General features: G+C 31.0%; 1 protein-coding gene across 2 annotated transcripts in view; it reads left to right on the top strand.

The window, feature by feature from the left end:
- The first annotated feature begins 6,693 nt into the window (after nt 1-6,693).
- LOC127706906 (low-density lipoprotein receptor-related protein 6-like) overlaps nt 6,694-27,939 on the top strand; it is a 172,408-nt gene continuing 151,162 nt past the window's right edge. For both annotated transcript variants that reach the window (XM_052211636.1, XM_052211637.1), the window contains exon 1: nt 6,694-6,816. In XM_052211636.1, coding sequence (XP_052067596.1) covers nt 6,756-6,816 — 61 coding nt within the window. In that variant the 5' untranslated portion in view covers nt 6,694-6,755. The remainder of the gene's footprint in view (nt 6,817-27,939) is intronic.

Below are 27,939 nucleotides of genomic sequence, written 5' to 3'. Positions count from 1 at the left end.
ACTATACTTTAGGTCGCCATACGGTCTTCAACAATGAGCAAAGCCCATACCGCATAGTCAGCTATAAAAGGCCCCGAAACGACAATTGTAGAGAAAACTAACGGCCTAATTAAAATACAAAAAATGAACGAAAAACAAATATGTAACACAGCAACAAATGACAACCACTGAATTACAGACTTGGGACAGGCACATACATACAGAATGTGGCAGGGTTAAACATGTTGGCGGGATCCCAACCCTCCCCTAACCTTGGACAGTGGTGTAACAGTACAACATAAGAACGAACTATAAAAATCAGTTGAAAAAGGCTTAACTCATCAGTTGGATAAAAATAGAAATACATCTACCAAAAACAGGAATGGACGAAGTTCTCTTGATTATTATCTGTTTATATTATATGATTGTCTGTAAGAATAGACTTAAAAACTTACATACTGCACTATGATATACCATGGCAGAATTTTTTTAATTTACTAAAAAAAATAATAAAATACAAAATACAAATATGTAATACGGTATTTGGGTATATGCTATAAAAGGAGCAAGTCTCAATATAACTTAAGGTTTTATCATATCTGATAAATCCTCATATGCATGAGCATTGTTAGATGTTGTTTTTCAATGTCAACTGATGTAGTATTCTTCCTAAATCATTTTACTTTTTTCGGAGTCAATTTCATCAACCACAAAATCTGGACCAGGGTGTTAGTCAAGTGTTTTGTTGTCAGACAGTAATCCTATGTAGAAGCTAAGGTACTGTCTTGGATTAACACCTCAAGTAAAAAGTAAAACCTTCTTCCTAGCAGCTGGTACAGTCTGTTTAGCTTTGCATTATATTGGCCTGTGCCTCCAGCAAATTGCTGGATGAGTTATCTAGTGTTTTCTGTAACGGTCATCTTTACGAATAGGGTCATAAAATTTATATTTGAAGGATATGTGATTCGGGTCTTTTCAAATCTCCACTATTTCAGCCATTTTATTGTCTTCTTTTAATGTTTCGCACGAATATTTTAAATAGATACAATATAATTGCTGATCTTTTAATAATAATATTCAGAATTTGGAAATGAAAAAATATTATTAGCTTGAAAATTGTATGTTGATATAAATAAATGTTCTCGTTTTAAGATTTCTCTAATGTGAATGAAATAAACATTAAAGATATTTTGTGTATTCGAAGCGCCAAACTTTTCGAAAGCCGTGAATGTTTAAAATGGAATGTTAGGAACTATATGATAATGAGCAAAAAGGAACAAGACCGAAATGACCAAATATTTCTAGGTCGTGCATATCTTTAGAAGTGTTGTTTTTGTAAAAGTAATACATTTTAATGAAACCTCTTTAATTTTTCGTTTGCTGTTAGTCTATTATGAGTTGAGATTTCGTTTTTTATTCTAAATTTTGAAATCTTTTTTATATATAATTAAATTATCTTTTATACAATAGAAACACATTTTGTGTTTTGAAAAAAACCCAACCTTAATTTGTTTGAAGTTTTGTATGTTTAAAATATTATTTGGATACTTCATTTGTAAATTATAAAAATCATAATTGAATCATGATCATTGATCTCTTAACTAAAAAAAACATCTATGTAACAGCAAAAAAAAACAAAAACGATGAAATCATGATATTACTGCAACTTAATTGATTGAATTTATACTAAACTAGAAAAAAAGGTTTAATTTTCAAAAATAAATTTTATATTTCTTGAATGTTTTGTAGCATTACACATTCATATTACCATGATTACAGACATATCTAACGATAACATTGTTATTATATCATGTACATAATTCAGAATAAATTCTTTTAATTATAATATTCATATATAAACCTTAATTTACATACACTTTTCTAAATTAGCTTAATATAAAAAATTCCATATCAAAAACCATTAAAAATTATACAAATTACTTGTTTTATTCTCTATTGATGTTTATCTTATATACTATGAGGTCATGCCAGATACACTTGATTGACTTTACTTGGTTGATGACCTGCTGATATTCACTTCTCTTTTACAGCTGTAACCCATATTGTGATGTTGTATGGGATGTGGTATAAGGTGTTAAGATAAATCAATTAAAATGTTAAATGCAATAAGCAAGTATTTCGAGATGCTGTGTTATGGCATACGATTTTGCAGACGTTATTTGTTATTAGGAATGCAACACAAATTATCTACAGATACTGTGTTGTGGTTCTCAGGGCAAGCTTTTTAATTAGGGACTCTGTGGGAATTGTTTTTAATGAAAAAAATACACAAAAAACATTAATTATTTGAAATATATATGAGGTAGAAATATACTAGGACAAGAGTTTTCATTTTTATGTTTGACCTTTGACCCCAAGCATCTGCCTGATATTCTTGAATATATACCTTTTGTCTGCCAACATTCCAATTTACAATAAAACACACTTAAAAACATAGTAATATAACTACCGCAGCACACATCATACAAAAAATGAGCAGAAAGGATGCAAAAACTAACTACTTTTTATAGCGTATGACCATTGTACGTGGAAATCTTATTTCGCACAGGAAAATACGGGAAACTGTACTAGTTAGCACAAAACATTAAAAAATTATTCCGCCGTTTTTGGATCGTTCTTCTGAATCGATAAATTATAGTTCTTTGCTGCAAATCCTCATCTTCAAAGGCATTGACAGTTTGTTTGAAAGTGATAGTCTTCTCGCATTTCTATGTTTAATTACTTGTGACGTGTGAACGAAAAAGATAATAGATAACTGCATACGAAAGTCCAATGATCCAACTATTTTCTCCATAATTTTGCAGTGTGTGATTGTCCGCGCGAAATGCACTCGTTATTATTCAATTCTTTTTGAACGATTATTTGTTTACGAAATGTAAAGTAATCAGGTCAGACTGGTTCTGTTTATGTTGCAGTGTAAACGCGCTAGATTAAATAAGATCGATCTCGATCGATCTTGCTTGTGCAAATGTAAACGCGAACTGGTCTTTTTAAGATCGATTTAAATAAAGATCAGTTCAATTTCGTACAAGTGTAATATTTTAAAGAAGACGTGTCTCATGTAGTATGTGTTCCGTGACACAAATTCAATTTGAATCAAATGCTTATCATAAATGTTTCCTTCAAATTTAATCAATACTGAATGGTAATAACTGAAGACAATCAATAAAAAGCTTTTATAGCCGACCATAGGTTATCATTTTTTCTCATTGTTGAAGGCAGTACGTTTGCTTATAATTGCTTACATCCACTTCATTTGAACGTTGATGGATAGTTGTCTCTTAGGCAATCATATCACATCTCTTTATTTTTATTTTGTTTGTATCCATACCATTTTAAGATAAAACATGATGTTGTTAATTCTTTTTTGCTTGTTTTGCTTATTTTCATTTTAATTTTTCGTTAAATGATTTGAACTTTTCTTTTTCGTCTTGTTTTATGTTTGCATTGTTTTGTTTTTGTTTTGTTTTTTTTGGGGGGGAAAAGGGGGTGAGGATAGTTATTTTTTTCAACATTTTTGACGAAACCTAGACAATTACAAGTTTTATTAAATTGTGTGAATTCAAGTTTACAGAATATCCTGCACAGTACCTCAAACTATTGTTTTATAAACAAATGGAATTAACCCTTATCAGGTATCTATAATGACAACATTTCATGAAGTTGAAACGAGCGAATCTTTGTCGTATTTGTGCAAGTAAATATGTATTCGAATTTCTAATCTGACGAATTGACAACAATGGATCGTGAATAACGCAACCATTACGTTCGTCAGTGTAATTTTTTTAGCAGCAATTAAATGTTTAACTGACTGCATGAAGATGTGAACAGTGAATAAATCTAACGTTACGGTGCTTTTATGGTTCTTTTAATGTTGGACCTTGCCGCCGTTGACGCACTGGCGCCTCGTCATTTCGTAACACATTTACATAAACTGAACATTGTTTTAAAGATAATATGTTGTAGATTGCGGGGAGCGATGGATCATTGAAAAATATGTGAACACGGAGTATCTTTTCGGGGGAAAACTCAAAATTTTGTTGATCAGAATTAGACACCTTATTGACGAAATTGGATTAGGATATCTACAAAATTTCACTGTTCTCAACTTCAGGATGATGCATGCAACATTTTGATGTCTGTTTACGTTTCTATAAATAGCGTAGGTCCCGATAGGATATTAAATTGTTGCATATGAAAGCGAAAAATAAACGTTGTGGATAATATTACCATTTTTCACATTGCTGTGAAATAAAGATACAAAAGGTACAGTCTACAACTTTCAGCCTAGTTTGAAGAGCTAACATTCAAGTTTCCTGTGATATTTTATTTTTAACTGACATCGAATGAAAAAGTCCCTAATTTAATAATGAGTAGTTAACTTGCATCTACAAAGTAATAAGAGATAAGTCTTTCATGCTGGCAGACTTTCTATATTGAACTGATAATAGATTGATGAACATGTCGATTAAAATTTTACATTGTATCCAATTGCCCTAAAAAAATTTGAGAATATTCTTTAATACCATTATGTTTAAAAAATCAATAAATCTCAAAACTGCTAATTTTTCAGTTCAGTAGTTGTTGCATTAATCCCTCGAAAAACTAATGACTTTCATGGAACAGATATTAAATTTTGTTCGCATTGTTTAAAAATGACAATAATTCAATTTTAGGTACTTAAATCAACGGAAATTGACGTCTGGAATGTACGCAAATTTATATTCATTTGAAAAAACCTCATTACATGATTTTGTAATAAAACATAACTTGAATACTTCTCTTCCTCGATATATATGCAGCAGTAGATAGTTCCAAAATAATTACATCTTATCTGCAGATGACAAATTGAAATAAATTTGTGTAATTTCATTAATCCTGTTTAATATAACAAGTATTGCCAATATACCAAGAGGTACAAAATGTATAAGTGGTTCGCCTGGGTTAAATGTCTGTTGATTGCTAGTTAACAAGACAATTAACATTGTTGTTTAAAATTTCAAAATGTGATTATTCAATATTCATTCTTTGAGTGACCTCATAAGTATCCGAATAATTCACAGTAAAATGAAAAAAAAAAATATATATACAATCAGGATTTAAAATATAATGAAGCATCAAAAGTACTTAAGAAATTACAGATTTATTCTTATCTCATGTGCAGATATGAATACTAATTCTATATGGCTCAAACCCTTATAGTACAGCAGGAAAATTATAGATTTAGCATTTTTTTTGGTTGTGAATGCACGTTTAAATGCCATAGATACATCAAATAATGAAGGTAATACATGAAAAATTGAAACTTGATGAAATGACATGGTTCAAAATGTGTCTGTGCTCATGGTTATTAAATTTCAAGTATGGAAATGTAATAGCCGAATTATTCAATGATCCAAGAGTAAATCGTTATCTGCATATTTTTTTCAAAGATGATAATAACACTATTAACTTCGTGCTTTTGAAGCCGTTCCTGGTTTTACTTTCACCAGGAGCGTTCAAATAGAAAATTAGTAAAGCTAAGGATAAAGAAGACGAGAACAAATTCAGAGCTGTATGGCCAAAAGGAACATAAAAGTAACATAACTTATGAAAGGTCAAATTTGTTGCAGGGAGTCACAACCTTTTTATTGTCCTAATTTCTTAATGTTTCAACGGAAAGTCATGTCATTACGGAAGCACTGACAACTGAGTTGATGACATTCACAATTCTCAAGCAGTGGAATCGACCAAGTGGTAGTTAATGAATATAACATTATTAATGTCATGCGTCCGATTTACTTTCATGACGAACACTCAAACCCAAACTTTTAAAAACGGAGGATTAAACTACCACAATACGTGATTACCGGTATGATTGAAACGGATCTACAAATGGCCAAAATAAATTGAAGCTCAGCTTTGCCTGAGGTAGTAAAAACCTTAGTTTATCTCACATTATATTTTTTGTTAAATAAGGAAAGACAAACAAAATTGTTACAAATAAGAACGTTTTTATTTTCTTTCCTTTATAAATGTATGCTTGTTTTTCCCATTTCTTTTGGGAATTTATGCACGCAACATTGTGAAAAGCCAAACACCATGAAATGGGAATTTCCTGAGGAGTATATATGTTAATATGGGCCTTAGCTGTTTGGGTGTAATTGAAATAAGAAGATAATATTTTGAATTGATATCGTATTTTCTCATGAATTAAACATGTTAAACACACTGCTATTCTTCTTTCGGACAAAAGACACATTTGTTCGTAGGATATAATGCACGAGTACGTAGAATCAAATAAATAAAAAGATTGTTATTCATGATAAGATACGTTGTGAAATTCTAGCATGCATGCATGTTTTAGCAATCTGTAAATGTCAAAACGATTATTTTTTCTTTTTTTATTTAGCTTTAATGTGACTGATTATATCAATATCACTAATCATTTTGTGTTATCTTATTTGATTTAATATACAGGTTTACTTGCATTTAATTTAAGATAAAATATACCCGATTAACGTAAAATAATAATGCATCTGTTGTTAACATGGGGAAACAGGAAAATATGAAGAAAACTAACATGAGTTAATATAAATAAGGTCCTTTTTACACTACTTACAGATTAAATTTCATCATGATTATTATTACACATCACAAAATTCATCCGGAAGAAATGTACGCTTAGGTAAACACACTATTGTGTTGGTTTAAAAACCTAAGATTCGCGTTTACAGGTCTCACTAGTCAAATAAAATCATTGCACTGACAAAAAAATGGAAGTAAAAGTCTGGTTTTGTATGTGTATTTTTCTCAATTGGATTCTGCTGGCATCATGTAAGTATTAATGTTTGATGTATTTTATTCGTAAGCGTAATAGAATTAAAAGATATTGTCTACATTAACTTTTTCTTATTAAATCCACTGTTATTTGGACTCTGGTGGATAGTAGTAGTTGCAAACATACCACATCTTCTTATTTGATATCTGGCGAATTTAATAAGTAAATAATTAAATTAAATACAAATGCGACTAGTTTATAATAAGTGTATAGTGAGATATGGCTATATAATAAATAGATTCAAATTACATTACGTTTGTATGTTGCCTGACATTATTGTTTATGAAATCAGAAAATAAAATATTTATGCATAACGAGGGCGGATATGTTCTGAACAAGAGGGGCACATTTACATGCTTTACACATCTGCTGATTTTTTTTTAATATCAAATATTTATCTAAATTTGACGACGTAGATTATTACATAACTGAAATAACATATCGTTTGGGATTTCAATCTATAGGGAATAAATTTCTAAAATATGTTATAGAAGTTTGACATTTGAAACCGAGACACAGGACAGTGTCATAATTTTGTTTCATTTTGTATTATTCTGATTTGTGTTGCTTTGTTTTGGTTTTGCTTTATCTTTAAAATTTTAACAAGTATAAGTTTAATTGAAATAAAGACACCTCTATCAGCTACTTTATGATCATGTTCTGACACCACAACAATAACAATGCAGTTTATTTATCCATAATTTGTCTTATCGACTACAGTAGTCATTATGTATTTGCAGTAACCGCTGCAATCTTAAAGTTTACGAAAAAAAATATGACCAGAAGAAATATGTGTTAAAATTTAAAACAGACAGGCTGTGAATAAAGCAATGAAATGATCACAATAAATTTAACATCATTTACAACATCTGATACGATTGACGAGAACACTTGTTCCAGCAGTAGTGTTTACACTATCTACCCAACATTATGTTTATAAACAAGTCACAGATAAACGTTGTTCGACAGGAAAGATCAAGTTTTAATTACATGTTCTGTTAATACAATCAATACATTTATTTCTGGCGAATATGATATAAGTTGTTGTCATGTTGAACATAGTACCATGCAAAACGGAAAATCTTAAAACTGTAGTTGTTGTCATACAGAGGAATTATTTATGAAAAGTTTATTCGCCATCTTGTTCTTTTTTAAATTGGTAAGTCCTTTTAAACCTATCTCGTTTCAATAAAACTTTATCAAGTATATACACCTTAAATTATACTGGCAAATACAAGAATAAAATTGATATACGAATTGAATTAAATACCCCTTTTTTTCGTTTTATTACACTTTAACATTTTACTTAACTTTTTAAATGCAGTTAAACGTCCAAGGTACTCGAACTACTTCAAAGATAGACAAGTATCAATATGTATATTTCAAATAAGTAGAGTACTTTTACATCAATTTCATAGTGTTTTTTTGTACCATCAAAAACCCATTCTAGATTGTTTAGTCAACTATTCAGCGTATTCAGTTACATAGAAGATTGTAGACGACGTTATCTAAAACATATAAGTCAAAAAAAAAAAAAAATCAAGAAATTTTAATGGAAGTATAGCTGATGTTTGAAAAAAAAGAAGATTTTGTGCATTAGGAAGCTTGATTTTTCTCTTTTTTAAAATTATGTGATTAACATTTTGAACTGATTTTTTTAAAAAGTAAACACCCTTAAATGTTCTGTAACCTTTAACTAACAGAAAGAAATGCAAAATGTAACGTCGTTGCAGATCTTCAAGCTGAACGATTCAAGTATGATCCCATTACCGGGGTTGAAAGACGAAAGTGATTAAACAATAAATTCCATTTGTTTGTCGCTGACGCTCTTTAAACAGTTAGAAGAAGACACCAAAGGGATATTCAAACTCATAAGTCGAACACAAAATAAAAATGACATAGCGAAAAAAGAAAAATACTAACAGACAAACAACTGTACACAAAACACAACATAGAAAACTAAAGACCGAGCAACAAAAACCCAACCAAAAACCAGAGGTGATCTAAGCTGCTCCGGAAAGGTGAGCAGATTATGCTCCACATGTGGCACCCGTCTTGTTTCTCATGTAAGTTCAAACCCGATGTCAAGTCTTATTCGGTAGGTCACATTCGGGGAAAAAAGGACGGGATTATGGTTACAATAATTTGAACATATCCGTCGTCATCTGTGATACAGATATGTTAAAACATTCAATTACCGTGTGATGGTGTCCGTAAAATTAACGAATAGATAAATTCAACTTCACCAGTTGAAAGTCTGCCTTTAACAGCTTCCTTGTGGGCAACAACCTTATGTCAATGAAATTATGATATGAAATTTAAGCCCTGAACTCTTCTATATTTTCATTTTAGAATGTGTACAATTGAAATAACCGAAACAAAGTCAGCTATATATTGAGTTGTGCATGTATATGGTATTCAGCTGAATATTAAGTAACAATTATACTCCATTTATTCCAGATGAAACCAAATCAATCTTGATTTATATGTACACAAATTATATGTTCCATATATAGGAACTTCTTTTAAAGAAGTCTTTGAACTCATCCATGTAAAAGTAAATGTACACTAGTCTTGTCAAATTTACTTACACTCTCGCTTAGAAATCAGTCATCTAAAAACTGGCAATCTTGGTTAAAGACTACAGATTAAAAACTGTTCAGGTCAACAAATGCATCTGACTAATTCATTTCTCCCTTAGCATCCAGCGGCTTATATGTCGTACATATGCAGGACCCTGTGCAAATGTGGTCGGCCCGGATCAACGTAAAGATAAGTAGAGTGACACATGAATAAGATCATTGTATTTTGAAAATGCAAAACATATGTCTTACAAGAATATAATTGCACCATTACCCATATCGTAAGGTAACCGATATAAGCGTTCCTTTTATCTCCACGGGATACGAATGCCGAAACCATAAAACAACAATAAATCAAAAGGCAATAAAGGCCATCTAGAAATAAATACTATATGTATTGCTTATGTATATACATTCCCATTATACATGCAGCTAGAATGTTCAGTTTTCGAACATGTATACATTTCAACTCTAATAATTCTTCAATGATTTTTTTTGTATAGATTATCAACCCAATGTACATTTATTGCTGGTGCCTTTTGGTTATCATAATTTGAACCCCTACTTCTAAGGGTATGTGTCTAATGAGTCAAACCCTAGTATTTAGAACCTCAATTTAAAGTTATACATGGTTAATAACAACGGGTTACAATAAGTAAACAAAAGAAATACTGTATGAAATGTAATCGTCTTAGGTGTCTTGTATGATTATTTTGTGTTGAATAACAATGAAAGGTTGTTACAAGTGATACTTAATATACCGGAAATAATACACTCGGTAGTTACTGAACTACAGCGCACGTTTTATATGATTTTTACAAGGTCATTGAATTGTTTTTTAAAAATGTCAAATATGTTTATAAATTTGACGACGAAGTTTATTTCATACAGATAATAAATCACCACGTGGAAACACAATCTACTTGTTTTGAATTTTCATAATTCAAACCCTCGATACGAGAATGCGTCATACATTTGTTTCGCTTTATTTGATCTGATTTGTTTTGCTTTGTTTTTGTTACGATTTGTCGTTAAACTTTTAATAAATATATTTTCAATTAAGAAGGAATACTGCCTTATCAGCTTCTTTTATAATTGTATCTGACATCGTAACGGTATACATGTAGTTCAGTCATCGGTAATAAGTATTCATTGTCTTATTATTAAGCTCAATCCAAAAATAGGTTCAGGAATAAATGTTGACATTTGAAATATGCTGGACATGAATGCATCAATGAAACGATTACAAGGAATGTAACACAATATGCAGCGCATGATACGACCGACAAGACCATTTGTTCATGGACTAACTACCTAACATGCATATGAATACATAAGGCATAGATAAACGTTGTTGCATGGATCAGTTATTGATCATCAGTACCATTACTATTCCGCATATTTCGTTTCTGTGAAATATGATGTATGTAGTTGTCATGTTAAACAAAGCGCGATACAAAACGTAAAATCCAATACTTAAGTTGTTGTCATATAGAACCTTTTTTGGCAAAATGATTATTCCTCAACTTATTTTCATATCGTTTAATACATTGCAATTCTATTTCGTTTCAATTAAACGTTAGTAAGAAAGTACACATTGAATGATTTGTCTTCGAACCTTTAAATAAATACCACACTATTATTGCATTGCTCTGACTTTACATCTTTACAAATTGACTGACATTTGCAAAGGTTCACCATGAGGTTCACCATGTAATAATGCCAGGAACACTTGTTATGACTTTTCTGTTTATTCTGTTATTTCTTTAACTTATCCTTTAAGTCTGATTCCAATCATGTTATATTCGTCGTGTGTCATTACCGTCCGGAAACATATAGTGATATGTTATGTTTTATTATATCGGTAATTAAAGTCCCGATGTTGAGATATATTTTCTCTGTTCATGGTTTGTAAATAACTGTTTTTTGTTTTCTTTTCATCGTTTTCCGTTTAATAACATTGCAATATCAGGTTCGTTTCGATTTATGATTTTATGAACTTTTTCATCGTATGGCTCTTTTTGTTTGTTATTTTTTTGAACTTCATGATCTTCTATTTAACATTAAGTTGTTTTTTTCTTTTTCTCATTGAATTTCTATTTATAAGTACAATAACGATATATTATCAAAATATCCATAAACAGGGCAAACTTTTTCTTTGTCTGTGAATAAGGAGTTCCAAATGTACTTAGGAGCTAATGCTATATAGCCACTTCTGATGACAAAATGTTACTTATGGTTCGTTGCAGTAGAAATTGATGATTTTTAATTTTTAAACATACCTAAATGGCCATTACACTTAAGACCGTCAATGTTTGATGTGGTTTTCTGCATAAAGTGTCATATCAATGAACTCATTAATTGTTTGTTCAATGTTGATGGATAGCAGACACGCCATGAAGCGTTGGGAAAGTTGTACGTTCTTGAAATGCGGTCATGTGAAATATCATACGAAATATTGCGTTAGAATTAATCAGAAGGAGTAATGTCGAATTTTGGTTAAAAATTATTAATTACTACTACGAGTTCAAATGGGTATCATATCTGAGTTAATTGTGTTGACAGGTACAATAAAAAATGGTCTCACAGGTACTTCCAAAATAATCTCGAATGTAACAAATGATGAACAATTCGAGAAATTTTCTAATTAAAAGTGTTGCTACATTCATCTGAAATAATAACATGAATAATTTCATGCAACATGAGAGCTGTAGTTTTTTCTGTAAACAGGAAAATATTCGTTTATATAGAATGAACAAGCATAACTCTACAAACATAATGGCTTTTATCAGCACTTGGCCTAAGATACATTTAAGAACCCCTCGTGTATATATAGATTATTAAATGCCAATAAAATAATATTGCAATTATAAACATTCGGTTATTTGTAAAAAAAGTGTTGATAACGTAAATGCAAAGTTCATTCGATTTTCCCTTTAAACGAAATATTTCGTGCAGATCGATTTAAATTTCAATTGTCGTAGGTATATTCATCAGATTCATCACATACTGTTTCTCTGTTTTGTTTCTATTGTTGTAATATTAAAATGACTATTAGTATAGGAAAAAAAAATGCAGAGTATATTCTAACTATAATTAATGAAGATCTGTACGATTTGTACTCGTCATCATGAGCTGTCAAACCAAATTTTGTGCTGTATTCATTCGTGTTGGCTTTGAACTTAAAATGCTTTTTATCAAATATAGCTAAAACTACGTATTTTACAAGAACTCAGGATACGATTTCATAGATTAAATTTGAATGGGAAAAGAACATATTTTCATAACATTTAATTTTGTTTGCAAAAACGGATGCCATTAATTCATTAGTTATTTGTATGTCAATGAGACATACACCCAATGACAGGTAAACAAAAGAAAAAAAATCGTCTACTACAAAACGTGTTTTTCATAAAAAGAACACAACAAAAAACAGGTGTCAGTTTATATTTCTTCCTCAAGTTAAACCGAGTCGGAAAAGTCAAACGTAACATAAATTTCAATAATTTATCGACCATTCGAAAGAGCAAAAAAGAGATTATTTTCAGATGAATCACTTATCAAGAAATGTCCATTGAAGACATAAACATTGGACTCTCGAAAACGTTTCTTACTTAAAAAATATGTCATCTTAATTTATAAATCGGTAATGCAGAAAAATATCATGTTTGTTGGTTTATTTTATAGAAATGATTGATTGATTGTTTGCAATAGACGACATGTGACCCGAATTATGCCCTTTTTTACGTCAATAATCAAGGCATTTAGTTGTAGCCAACGTTATAATATAATGTTTTCACATACCAAATCCTATCACCAAACGCTAGTAAGACATAAATTAGAAACCGGAAAAACCACTCGCTTATATGACAAATGAAATGACCGCCTCACAAGAACAAGAAATAACCCCTAAAACACCACATGACGTCACAATGCAATTATAAGCATTGTACATACAATACATCCCCGCCCTGATACTACGCAATATTTAGTATATCACATTAAACATTGACGTCATACATATTAATACCAAATTTTGGATTTCTTTTTTGTCTTTTAAAAAATATCAATTTCTACTAAAACAGACGCTGATTTACTTTTTTCTCCAGAGTGTCTATATATAATTGTATCTATAGTACTGTCTTTGTTTAAATTCAAATGCAACAAAGAAGAAAATATGTCGTGTTACATAATATGTTGATCAGTATATCGTTAGTGCATTTAAATATTTGTATATCAATCAGAGAACAAAAACTTCCTGTTAAAAGAAATTCACATGATATCTCCTTTCATCTTTTGATTTGAAATAAAACGAATAGATAATGCAAACAGCAATGGATACAACAAAAATAGTATCACTGTTGTTGTTAACACATTTTAAACATAGTTAAATTATGTAAAAAAAAAACAGAACAACATTGCGTTGTTTGTGTCCATTTATATGACAAAAGTATTGCATAAGTCATAAATAGAGCTGCAAGGAAATAATCATAAAATACAGTTTCAAGTGTCAATATACAATACCATTAGAAAATTCTGATTTTTTTTTAATAAAAAAAGAATTGTACTACACCATATCAATGATTACACATGTCGGCAAACATCTCAAAAGCTAACCAAACCTTTAAACAGACTTATTCGGAAAGGATATAGTTACGATACTGTTGTCAAGTCATTAAGGTTTGCATATTTTGGTATTAATATTGATTCACTCATAGGGTCTTTGCATCGGAAATAAACACATTTATTCTAAAACCAGTTGTTGGCATGATACGGGTTATGTTCTTCTCATATTATTTAATGATGGTATGATACTTAACCTCTAACGGGAGGGATTGTACTTGATTTCCATATGATGAAGACATAATCTTTCAATCAGTTTAAATGAGGTCTGGAGCTGGCATGTCAGTAACTGTCAGTAGTCCTTTGTTCAGTTATGTATCATTGTCATTTTGCTTAGTTTCTTTTGTTACCTTTTCTGACATCGGAGTCGGACTTCTTTTAAACTGAGTTTACTGTGCGTATTGCTATGTGTTTCTTTATTCTACATTGACTAGAGGTATAGGGGGAGGGTTGAGATCTCACAAAACATGTTTAACCCCGCCGCATTTTTGCGCCTGTCCCAAATCAGGAGCCTCTGGTCTTTGTTAGTCTTGTGTGTTTATTAATTTTAGTTCATTTGTTTGTTTTAGAGTTTAGTGTGACGTCCATTTTCACTGAACTAGTACACAATTTCATTTCGAGTCCAGCTGAGGACCACCTCCGGGTGCAGGATTTTCTCGCTGCGTTGAAGACCCATTGGTGGTCTTCGGCTGTTGTCTGCTCTTTGGTCGGGTTGTTGTCTCTTTGACATATTCCCCATTTCCATTCTCAATTTTATATTTGTTATTTTTGTTAAATTTGATGATACTGCACAAAAATCGTAAAAAATACAATGTATTATACAAAAACACTTAAAAAAAACAAGACGAACCACATCTAAATGCTTTTTGAACTCACATACTCCAATAACATGTTCTAAAAAAGTCTAACCGACCAAAACATTTCAACAAAGACCAATTCGAAGACTACCTAGCATGCATCGTTAACTCTATCTGCATGTTCGTATTTCTTTTCTAAATTTTTTGTTGATGGATTTAGCTATATTAAAAAAGTGAGGCTCAAGTACATCTGGGAAATATCACCTTAAATTGATTTCGCAAATTATTTTAGATCTCTGTTGGTCATATAGCTTCTTCAGTATCAGAGTATTTACACATCCTTGGATGTCTCTCTGTTTAACATATAGATTCTCAAGACCTGTTAGTTTAGACATAAATGTGTGCATTTTTTTTAGCGAATCTTTGATAAAAATGCGTATCTAATTATAATGCTATCTTAAAAGTGTATAAAGGAAAATTAGTACTGAAATAATGAATGCGATTTTTTTTTATTATTGCGAACATGATACAGTTGCATTTTTTTGCAATAATAAAAAAATCTAGATTATTTTTGAATTAACAGTATTCAAGTATTTACACCTCCTTGGTTTTATCTCTTTTAGTCATATAGCTTCTCAAGTATTCAAGTACTGAATTATCTTCGGTTTTCTCTTGTTTTGTCATATAGCTTTTCCAAATATTAGATATTTACATGTCCTAGGCATTTTCTCTCTTCGAAAAATAACATCTAAAGTAGTCGAGTATTTACACATCTCTGGAAAAATGTCATGATATTTTTTATAATTAGGTCATACTTCAACTTGTTTTATTAATTAATAAATATCTTAGGGCGTATTGTTCCTTTTTTTAAAATGTTCTTATTCATTTATATTTTCGATATGACAAAAGCGTAAAAAAGAATAAAATATTTAATAGTTAACGCTGTTCACTTTTCTAAGTTTTATTCAAACGTTCAGCTTTTAAACTACATGTATACACCTGAAATAAAATATATAACATAGGTATCAAAGTGGTACCATGCTGTGACTAGGTGTAATGCATAAGGGTATTCAAAATACACGTGCGTAACCCTGTTGGGTTAAGTTTGATAGTTATAGCGCATCTGGATTTTCAAACAAATGAATAAAACTAAATAGAATAAATAAATGAATATATACATAAATAAATAAATAAATAAATAAATAAATAAATAAATAAATAGATAAATGATATAAGCAAATACATTAATTTGATAGATATATAAATGAATAGATAGATAAATAAATTAATACATAAATTAAAATATAAATAAACAAATAAAATATCAATAAATAAATAAATGAATCAATGAATAAATGAATAAATGAATAAATGAATAAATGAATAAATGAATAAATAAATAAATAATTAATAAATATCAATAGATATATATTCATATCAATAAATAAATGATAAAAATAAATAAATAAGTTAATTAATTTAAAATTAATTAATAAGAAAATAGATATATAAATGAATAAATACATAAATTAACAAACAAAATGTTATTCTTTTTCCTAAAAATGTTTTAATACAAGTACATGTCATATAATAGTACACAGGATTTGTTGGTCAGTAATATAAATATTTCATCTTTTTCTCTACGACTTGGTTAAAGAATCTGTCCTTTGACGATAAATGATACTGTCTGTATTTTATAATGAGTAATAAAAAGGGTCCTTACAGCTCACATCCTTGGATTGTAGATCGTAACCCGTCTTGGATCGATTAAACTTTTCCAATTGCTACGTTTTAGTGGTCTGATACATACAAAACATGAGCCTATGTTGACTATAAAGCCTGAAGACACACCGAGCAAGGTTTTCAATGCGCTATTTATAAGGTATCTCTCCGCAGGAAGACATGTGATGCTACCCAGACACATTATTCTGGCTCCGTGGCGAACAGTCTTTGTTTTTATTCTTAAATTCCGCGTGCTTAGCGGAAAAGAAGCAAATGAAATTTGCATAGTCTTTTATTTGATACGATGACTGGGGATAAAACCCATGACTTCTCGCATTCTAGTTTGCAAACTGAACTCAACTTTAAGAGATCACTTATTTTGTTTTTAATTGATAATATTAAAACTTGATTATACAAGTTCTAAACCTCTTTTCAAGCTAAAAATAATTTCAAATCCTGAATCGGACTTATGACAGCAGTTGGTGACTTTATAAAGCTATCTAAAGAGTAGCGAAAATGAGGTCCATGTCCATCTAAAGTTACATTATCATAACTATATTTTGTTTAGTTTTATGTGTATACATAATATAAAGTGGACAATAATTTCAGGTCTAAAGGATTTGGCATTTATTTTTGCGGGCATTCGGGATTTACACTTATTGGGACTCGGGAATGGATGATTTCATTTTTGATAATTCTGAATTCACTGTTTATTTTTGAAGAATCATACAAATCTATTGATTGTTGTCAGAACCCGAACATTTTGTATTTAGTGTAAAAATTAAATTTAAATTAATTATTTATATGTAATCAATTATCTGTAAGTCATTCATATTTATAGTTTATATCTTTAACAATACAATACGGTGATTTTTTCGCGTGTATTTCCCATTCGGCAAAAACTATACACAGCGAAAGTTCAACCTGCCCATTTTGCCATCAAATCGCCAAAAAAGCCGACGCGAAAAAAACACAATTAACGGTATTTTTTGTAAAATTCGTGGTATGTTTTATCATGATAAAACGAAACATAGTTATATGATAATGTAACTTTAGATGGACATGGGAAATACCAAATGTATATAAAGATACAATTGTGCTAGAGAAATAGAAAAAAGATACACTTCTCTATATATAATTCAATCTAGAATAATTGAAAATCATCATAAAGGTATTTCTCTAACATGATAACCCCGAGCCGAATTATGTATGTATACATTACATGCTTACACTATTTGGATTGAGGTATCAATCAGAAGGTAGAATAGAAAGTCACAATTGCTTTTTGCCCTTTTTGGCAGAGATTTAAAAAATCATAATCCCTTACATATCAAATACATTTGAAGCAAACATTGAGATTTCCTTTATACATTCTTAGTAAAGAAACATGCTTCCAATGATACTTCTGAACTGACTAGCTCCATAGCACCAATAAATATATATCCTTGTCAAATTAATTTAACCTTTTTTCAACATTGCAAAGGAATAGGTCGAACTTATGAGTATTATTGATTTTTGATATCGTTCGCCTCTATTTCAGGAGCTTAGTGAACTCATAGACATCTATATTTCTGTTGCACTGAGGTGGGCTTGGTGTTTAAACACATCACTGTATGAAGTAAATTATTTTATCTGATAATATTTCAAAGCTACGAAAATAGACGCTTTATAACCAAAAACTTCCACGACTGTTACGAATAAATGCCCACAGGTAATTATTTGCTGTAAGAAGAAAGTATCGACAAATAACGAAATGAATCCTCTTACATAAATCATATTACATTCGGTGTTGAGCATTCCCCATGAAGGTTAATCCTGAAAAGTGCTTCGGACCAAGGATTTATGAGTAATATACGTAGCAATTTATAAAGTATTTATTTTCATTTTTTTTTCTGTTACGTTTAAAATTTGCAATTTGTTTTCAACCAAAAGAAATAACAATACATATTTAATTTAGAATAAGGACTACCTTTTTCCTACTAATTTCTAAAATTCACACAATACCCGTTTCTTTCAAATCTGTTATGTCAAATTAACGTTTATAACCTTTAGTAAATATGACCTACAGTTGTTAATTTCTGTGTTATTTGGTCCATTGTGAAGTGTTTTCTCATTGGCAATCATACCACATCTTTTTATTTTTATAAGTATAAATTCTTTATCATAAAATACAGGCGTCAGAAATTATTTGGGGAATTATCAAATATTTCAATATACGATTGATAAGTAAATACATAAATAGATTATAAACATTAAATATCAATTAGAAAAATAAAACAAGAAACATTTATAGACGCATACATTATTGACATGGTCATAGAGTATCTTATAGTGTATGTTAATGTGTATGATTTTATTGGATACGAGATGTTGTATTCAATTATCTGTTTCTCCAATATATTTAGTTAAAGCAGGGATTTGTTTGGACGTCTTATATGCCAAAATAATATTCTGGAAGGGTTGCAAGCCCGCTCCCCCAAACCTGAATCCATCTCTTAACAGCCACATCAACTTTTATGAAATTGAATGTATATAACATTTGTACGACGAATATATACCTTGTTCAATTATGTTTGAGTCGGACTTATTGGGTGACTTCGAACTACATACAAGTGTACGTGTCTGGCTTCAATTGTAAAAACTGTTAAAAATAGAGCTCAATTTTTAACTACAAAACTGGTCAACTAGATCTGCAAATAAGTCACTTGGCTGAAAGTGTCTGTCGCCTTCAAAGACTGTGTATACTCATGTTTTGCTTTTTTTGGCAAAGAAAATTGTAGGTATAGAGACATTTTAAACAGGAAAAAAGCCAGTAAGATAAGGTATGCATACTGGTAAAAGGGTTCAAATCGTCAGATGAAGCATTATAGAATGTGTTGCCCTGAAATAGTACGACAAGTGCTGCAAATAAGTCAACCTAACTGTCTGAATGCAGTTTTGGGTAAACGTCAAAAGTGGTACTTAAATAATCGAACAACACTATCAACAGATATAGAGATCAATAAACGGTCTCCGATGATTGGCAAGAGTCAATAAGTTCAAATGAGTGAACTGCTTGTACATGAATTGAACAGCTACTGTTGTACAAAATCATTCGAGATTGTTTATTTATATAAGAAGATGTGCTATGAGTGCCAATGAGGCAACTCTCCATCCAAGTCACAATTTGTAAAAGTAAACCATTATAGGTCATAGTACGGCCTCAACACGGACCCTTGGCTCACACCGAACAGCAAGCTATAAAGGGCTCAACAAATGACTTGTGTAAACCATTCAAACAGGAAAACCAACGGTCTAATCTATATAAAAAACGAGAAACGCGAAACACTTATGAACCACATCAACAAACGACAACAGCTGAACATCAGGTTCCTGACTTAGGTCAGGTGCAAACAAATGCAGCGGGTTTAAACGTATTAATAGGCGCCAACCTTTACCCTACCTGAAACAATAGTGTAACATCACAACATAGAAAGACACACTATAAAGTATCAATTGAAATGGCTTAACTCAATTTAAAGACATATTAACAAAAACAAGTGAATATACACTGAACGAATAAATTTGATCTATGACTCAATGTAAATACAAAATTAATAAAACAAGGGGGTTAGATGTAAAACAATATCAAAAAGACATCCATAACCTAGGACAAAATGCCGCCAAATAAAATAACGTACACAGGTAAATACAATAATTTTGTTGTAATGTATACATGGAGTACGGAAATAGTTTTTAAAAAAATAAATAATTTTGTTGTTCCTAGTACGAGAACAAAAGTGAAAATTTATCTTTATACTTAACACTTATCAAAGGTGGTATATATTAAAAATAGTGAGACTAGATATAAAACTGAATAAGTAAACATTAAATAACAAAAATGCATAACAAATTGTATCAACAGGTCAAATTAACATAAAAGTACGATTTGAGAGTACTCGCAGTTACTGAAAGCTAGTTAAAGGCAAAAACAATTAATAATAAAAAATCATGCATCAGAGACTAAAATCAGCTAAAACACATCCCAGGGATTTAGTTTGTTAACGTCATGGACATTCAAAAAAGACATGACTTATGCAATGCCAAAAATAAAAGTATCGACAGGCAGTAAGATAGTTAGGAGTTAACCTGTTAATAAATATGTATAATGCAATATATAGATAGAGTAATCTCTATATAGAAAATAAACGTGGATGTGTACTTATACATCCCAAAAACCGTTTGAAAAGAATACAAATTTAGTTATGTTTTAATTTGCTGATGACAAAATCGCTATTTGTGCCAATGTAAACTATGTTCAAAAATCTAATTACAACATTAGTACGATAACCTTTACTAATAAGTATGTTTAAAGATTCGATGATTTTACACGGATCACATAGTGATTTCCGCGCTTTTAGTAAAATATTACCCTAAAATTTAGGATGTGAAATACCGTAGGTACAGCCAAATTTACTAATCAAATCTTTGTATCTATGAACGAATTTAGTAAAAGTTTTAAGCAATTTAGTCAGCTATACCCAGCGAACTGAGTTACCTGAACAAGTGTAGACGACGTTATCTACAAATTAGATTACTACATATATTTTTTAAGATATATGAGTGAGGAAATGCTAAAATGTACATTTAACTAGCAAAATGAAACGCAAAATGTAATGTCGTTGCAGATCTTTTCAGTCAACGATTTAAGTATAATCCCATTACTTGGTTTGAAACAACTGATAATAAATCAGTCCCATATTTCGTCGGTAACGCTCTTTAGCCCATCCGCATTTTTAGGTCCTTTCTCTTTTATATGAAAAGACTTCTAGATTCTGTTCCTTTTTTTCACCACTTGTTGAGGTTGAAATTTATGTTGTTTTTTTTCGAACAGTTTTTGGCATATTATTTCGAACAGTTAATACGATTTCGCAGTTGATCCTGTTTAACCGTTAACGTTCTCATGCGAGGGTTATCTTCCCGTTCACTGTTGTTCTTGTTATTGTATAGGAGTTATTTCCCTGAATCTTTTGTTTCCTGCTATCATTAATTTCCCTGTAACCGTAAAAGCAATCGACATTTTTTTCCTCCAAATGGTCTATACTTTCTTCAAGACGCTTCTTTCAATATTGTTGAACTAAATACGTGATATACACCATAAGCTATAGAGAGCTAAAGTCTTTTGATATGAAGTCATTTGTTAATTTGGAGGAAATGTCAGTCTGGTCATGTTATTAATCTTGAACTTTGATTGTAATTTTTTTCCACAGAAACTGTAACAGAAAATAATAAAAGGCTTTGTCAAAAAATTTGTTACGACTTAGCACGACTTTGAAGTGGTTCGATGACCCCTTACATATTTGAAATCAGTCAAACTCCTCGATCATTTATCTAAAAGACTTAGGGTCTTTTAATTTGAACCCATGGCATATGGTCTTGACATTGAGATCAAGATCCGCTGTCAATGTTGTGTTCTAGATTTTGACTTTGCTATTACTCCATACTGTTTCAGGATAATATCATTAGGTCTTTTGGATGAAGCTGAAAGGCATACCACCATGAAAAGATGAATCAAAAGTGAGATAATGTAATCATGTTAATACCCCTTGAATGTGAAAGTAACTAGGAACCAAATTTTCTTTGAATCAGTCAGAAGTAACCTATGTACTGAAGTGGCATTTTTTATAGACCTGAAGAATCCAATTACCTCCTTTATCTTAAAAAAAAGTAAACACTTCATATGTCTTAAATTTGTGCAAGACAGGTTATCTTCGAATACCATTTTTTTTTAAATCAAATCTACTTTATAACAGTGCATTTGAACCTCTTTTTATTAAAAAGTGAAGTAGAAAGACCTTCAATTGGTATCTGAACAATTGGATTTTAATTGATTTAGAAAAAGTAAAATTTAAGATTAGAAACAAAATCAACCTCTAGTTGAGTTGTATTTAATATTAATTTGTATCTCAAACAACAATCAGAAACCTTTTTTTCAGGCGAAAACATATCGACCGTCTTGATTTTAGTATACAAACATAATTATTTGTATTTGTTCATATTTAGGAACCCTATTATAGAAGTCTTTGATATCGTTTATATTCAATCAATAACGAAAACATATTTGGGTAATGACGGTGGACAATATTCAACTAGAGGTCATATTTTGTATGCTAACACAGACAGGTCAAATACATATCTAAATTTAAAGACGAAGATAATGACATAAAGATACTGGAATAGGTCGCGGGAATACAACCATTTTATTGGGTTTTCTAAAAAAGATTTGTTTATTTTGATCTGACATCGTTAGCGTTATTTTTGCTGGTCTCCGTCCATAACTTAAAAAAAATCTTTAAAAAAAAACTACAGAACCACTCATCATTGCGTTAAACATAATAATTGCAATTATTTTCCAAACATGATAATAATATTTTCTGTTGTACCGGAACTTATCGACGAATCATTTGGCTTCAAGAGAATATTTTCAACGCGTAGGAACACAATCAAACCAATATTAATTTCGAAACTTGTGTAGATTAGCTTAATATTTTAAACCGATATGAACAATCCGTCATAGGCGTTATTGATAAGTCTTGTGTAGTCGAAACACGCGTCTTGCGTCCAAACACATTAGTTTTATATCTTTAATGAGATTTTACCAGTTTATTTCTATCTTATTATTAGTTGAAGTACAATGAAAAAGGAATGTTGCTGTGTGTATTCTCCCTCTCTGTCGTTGAACAGCACAGAGTAAAACTTATATCGTACAGTTTAAAGAATTAAAACGAACATGTAGAACATTACACGCCGATAAAGTATATAAATAATAACAAATAAGTCAAGGCGACGTATGTTTTCTGTGCTTTTGTTCCTATTCTTTTAACATGAACTTCAAACTAAATATTTTTAAAACATTTTTTTTTCGTGGGATTGCTGTTTCATTGAAACACACATATCATCTCGTAACGCATTTAATGTCTTGTTACATATGATCTGGCTACTTAAAATTGTTGAAAATTTCAAAACAACATATATGTTCCTGTACCAAAGATTCAAAGATTGTTCTGTGTGTTCCTTGTTAATATAAGAAATAGGGGGTGTGGGATGATTGTAAATTACATAACTGTCCACTAAAGTTCAAATGAAGTGAATGTAAGCAGTTATAGACAACCGTATGAAATTCAACAATGAGAAAAACCCATACCGTATACATTGTATAGTCGGCTGTAAAAGGCACCGACATGAACAATATGAAACAATTCAATTGAGGAAACTTACGGCATAATTTATCAGCAACAATTTATGAAAAACAAAAATGTCAGACATGAACCAACGACAACCAATAAACTACAGGCTTTTGACATTGAAGAGACACTCAAAGAAAGTGGCGGGGTTAAACATGTTTGCTGGCTTCAAACCGTCCCTTTAACCTGGGAAACTGGTGTACCAGTACAAAATGAGAACAAACTATACAAAGCACTTGCAAAGGTCTTACCTCAACAGATCGACACAAAACAGAGGTAAGGAATTTATACATCCCTCACAACGTACAGATCTGAAAGTACTCAATTCACAGAAAAAATAGTTATTATTATTTAAGATATGTTCTCCGGTAAATACCTGTACCAAGTCAAACATATGACGGTTGCTTTCTTTTCTGTCTATTGGTTGGTAACATTTGATTTCGGTATTTTTGTAATTGGTTTTTAATTCAATGACTGATTGGTATTTTTCTGACGTTCGATGGCCTGTATATTTTGTTTGCGAAAAAATTGACAATACATAAGCGAAGTCAGGAACAGCTGAACAAGGGTGGACAATTCCTCGCTGCCGTGATAACAAGAACGCTTATTTTCGTAGTGGAGGACATTTAGAAAGCCACATTTGTAGCCTTCAAAAATTTTTTTCGAGAGATTCCTAATGTCAGTGAGTGTGGTACAGAACATTGGTTTTTAAGTTTTCCCTTCGTTTAATTATGTTATGTGTGTATACATCATGCACATCACAACTGCCATGCAATGCCTTTTAATTGAGTAAGAAGGCATAACTTTGTTAAAATCCTCATTACTTGACTCATGCATGTGTAGAAATATTAGAGAGATTAACTGTCTCCAGAAAAAGATATTTGCACATGGTGTGTATTTTGAGTATATCAGTATTTATCATCACTGACATATGTGTTGGTATGATTTTATGATATATAATTAATGTAAATAAATATTTTTGAAATAACTAAACGCAAAAAATTGAATTACCTGAAAAAAAGTTGAAATAAGACGGCTTTAAGTCTCCCTCCTTTTTGAGTTTGAGTCTACTGAAGGAAGTTGTGTCTGTTTAAAACGAGAACAATATAACTTCAATGTGTTCACTTTGTGTTGCAATGTTTACAAATTATCTGGTGGTCTGCATATTGATATTGTCAAATATCAGCTTCGCGCCACACTATGAAGCTTTAATGTCGAGTGAGCACAGCGAAATAGTTCAAAAAGCTTCATATTGTGTCGAGCAGCTGATATTTGTCAATATCAATATGATGACAATCTGATAACAGATTTATTGGAATGTGTTTGTGTTAACATTTTGGATATAGCTATGTACATTACCTGTTAAGAAATTACAACAAATTTTGGAAAATTGCAACACTATTCCATATAGCAGTCCAAAATATGAAGTCGTCCAAATTATAATTGCATATTGTTATTCCAAACTGTTTGTCAATAAAGGTTTTATTTTGTAAATATTGCCGGTATTTGTAATGATCATTCCAGGTTATTTTGATAATACTGAGATCCCTTTAATTTGTTATGTTTATAAAAGATTTACCCGGAAATATGTGTTCAATTATAGCGAGGTGTGTAAAGATGTTAATATCAGTGACAATACACCTACGTCATGAAATTGCAGTAATTCCAAATACATGTATGGCCCCAGTTCTCGTGTTATAACAGGCGACCTCAACATCGTCAAGGACCGAGAGTTGAAATATCTCCTTAGTGAAGGACCTAAATATCGTCCCCGTCAATTTTTAATTGGAGTGAGTGTCGTAACATCATCCACGTATCACTCTGTACTTACTGCACGAAATGAATAAAACGAGAAAAAGCTGACAAAAAATCCTTAGATTCTTTTTTTAATTCAGTAATTAACATAGTCGACATTCGTATTAAACATTTTAAAGAACATTTTAATCCTAACAACAACCATAATAGCCCTATTTCTCGTATCAAACATAAGCTAAAAGAACTCGCCAATGAATTTGTTTTTGTCCCGGCTGAATAGGCTGCTAATACTATTATTATTGTTTGACGTAAATTTTAATCATAATTTCATTAAGAAAACATTCACACATCTAATTACATGGGCATTTAAAAAGTCAGAATGCGAAAATATATGTTCAAACTCTTTTAGGTCATTTTTTTAGTAACAACACACAAATGAACTATGTCAATTGGACCTGCTTTGATATAATAACTGCACTTGAATTTTTACTAGAAAACATTTTTGTTCGCTATGAAATTCCGTATATCGTCAAGGTATCGGAATTCCAATGGTGACTAACTGTGCACCACTTATTGCGGACCTGTTTTTGTACTATTATGAGTTACAATTTATGACTAAAATCAACAAAGACCAATCGAAACAACATCTGATACAAAAATTTAATAACACTTTTAGATATTTGGATGATATATTGGCTCTCAATAATGACGACTTCAGTATGTACACTAGAGAGATTTATCCTGCTGAACTTACTTTAAATAAAGCTAATACTGACAATGAACACTGCCCGTTCCTGGATCTTGATATCTAAATCATTAACGAGAAGCTTAATACCAAAATTTACGATAAAAGAGATGATTTTTCATTTCTTATTGTTAATTATCAATTTCTAGATGGTGACGTTCCCTTGTCACCATCTTATTGTGGGTATACATCTCAGCTTGTTCGATTCGCTCGTGTATGTAACAATGTATTTGATTTTACCGAAAGACATCTCTGTATTACTGAAAAAATTATTACACCAGTGTTTTTGATATCACAAAATAGTCAAAACATTTACTAAATTTTATCATCGGTACAAAGACATCATATAAATCAACATGCAGACATCTCATGCGTTTAGGTATTTCACATCCAATCTTTTATGGTGATATTCTATACAAAGCACAAACAATTCGTCATTCACCTCAAAAGCTAACCAAACCTTTAAACAGACTTACTCAGAAGAGATATAGTTACGATACTGGTGTCAGGTCATTAAAGATGACATATTTTTGAGTTAATATTGATTCACTCATAGAATCTTTGCATCGGAAATAAACACATGTATTATAAAACCAGTTGTTGAAATGCTACGGGTTATGTTCTTCTCATATATTTTATGATGGTATGATACTAAACCTCTAACAGAAGGGATTGTGCTTGATTTTCATATGATGAAAACATAATCTGTCAATCAGTTTAATTGAGGTCTGGAGCTGGCATGTCAGTAACTGATGGTAGTCCTTTGTTAATTTATGTATCATTGTCATTTTGCTTAGTTTCTTCTGTTACCTATTCTGACATCGGACTCGAACTTCTTTTAAACTAAGTTTTACTCTGCGTATTGCTGTATGTTTGTTTATTATACATTGGCTAGAGGTATAGGGGAGGGTTGAGATCTCACAAAACATGTTTAACCCCGCCGCATTTTTGCGCCTGTCCCAAGTCAGGAGCCTCTGGTCATTTTTAGTCTTATATGTTTTTTTTTTTATTTTAGTTCTATTATATATTTCGGAGTTTAGTGTGACGTCCATTTTCACTGAACTAGTAGACATTTTTGTTTAGGGATCAGCTGATGCCCGCCTCCGGGTGCGGGATTTTCTCGCTGTGTTGAAGACCCATTGGTGGCCTTGGGCTGTTTTCTCCTCTTTAATCGGGTTGTTGTCTCTTTGACACATTCCCCATTTCCATTCTCATTTGTATTGTGTATTTTGCATGATATAAACACGTGTTTTTCTTTGGGTCACCAGTAAACAGGAAGATGGCTGGATCAGTTCGGATCAAATGTATAAACGTCGGTTCATTCATTTCGACGTGGTATCATGTCCGCGTCAACGTTATTAGGCCGAATTAGCGTATTTGAAGTGACAAATAATTTTGTATCGTCCATCATCGATAGTTATTTGTAAAGGAGACATAAAAAGTTAAAATCACATTAAACTTTAACTGTGTACGTGAAGTTTATTACATATGTATTGTACATTTTGCCTTTTTATCTATCGTCTTGTTTGAAGGTTCTTTTTCCTTTTTTATCCATGGCGTTGTCAGTTTATTTTCGACTTATGCGTTTGAATGTCCCTAGAGTATCTTTTGCCTCTCTTTAGTCAGGGTGACCAATTTAAAACAAATAATGTGATCTCGAGTTACATAAAAC

This window comes from Mytilus californianus, unplaced genomic scaffold (assembly GCF_021869535.1).
Source record: "Mytilus californianus isolate M0D057914Y unplaced genomic scaffold, xbMytCali1.0.p SCAF_6, whole genome shotgun sequence".
Lineage (NCBI taxonomy): Eukaryota > Metazoa > Mollusca > Bivalvia > Mytilida > Mytilidae > Mytilus > Mytilus californianus.
The sequence above is the reverse complement of the archived record's forward strand: the minus strand, read 5'-3'. Positions and strand labels throughout refer to the sequence as shown.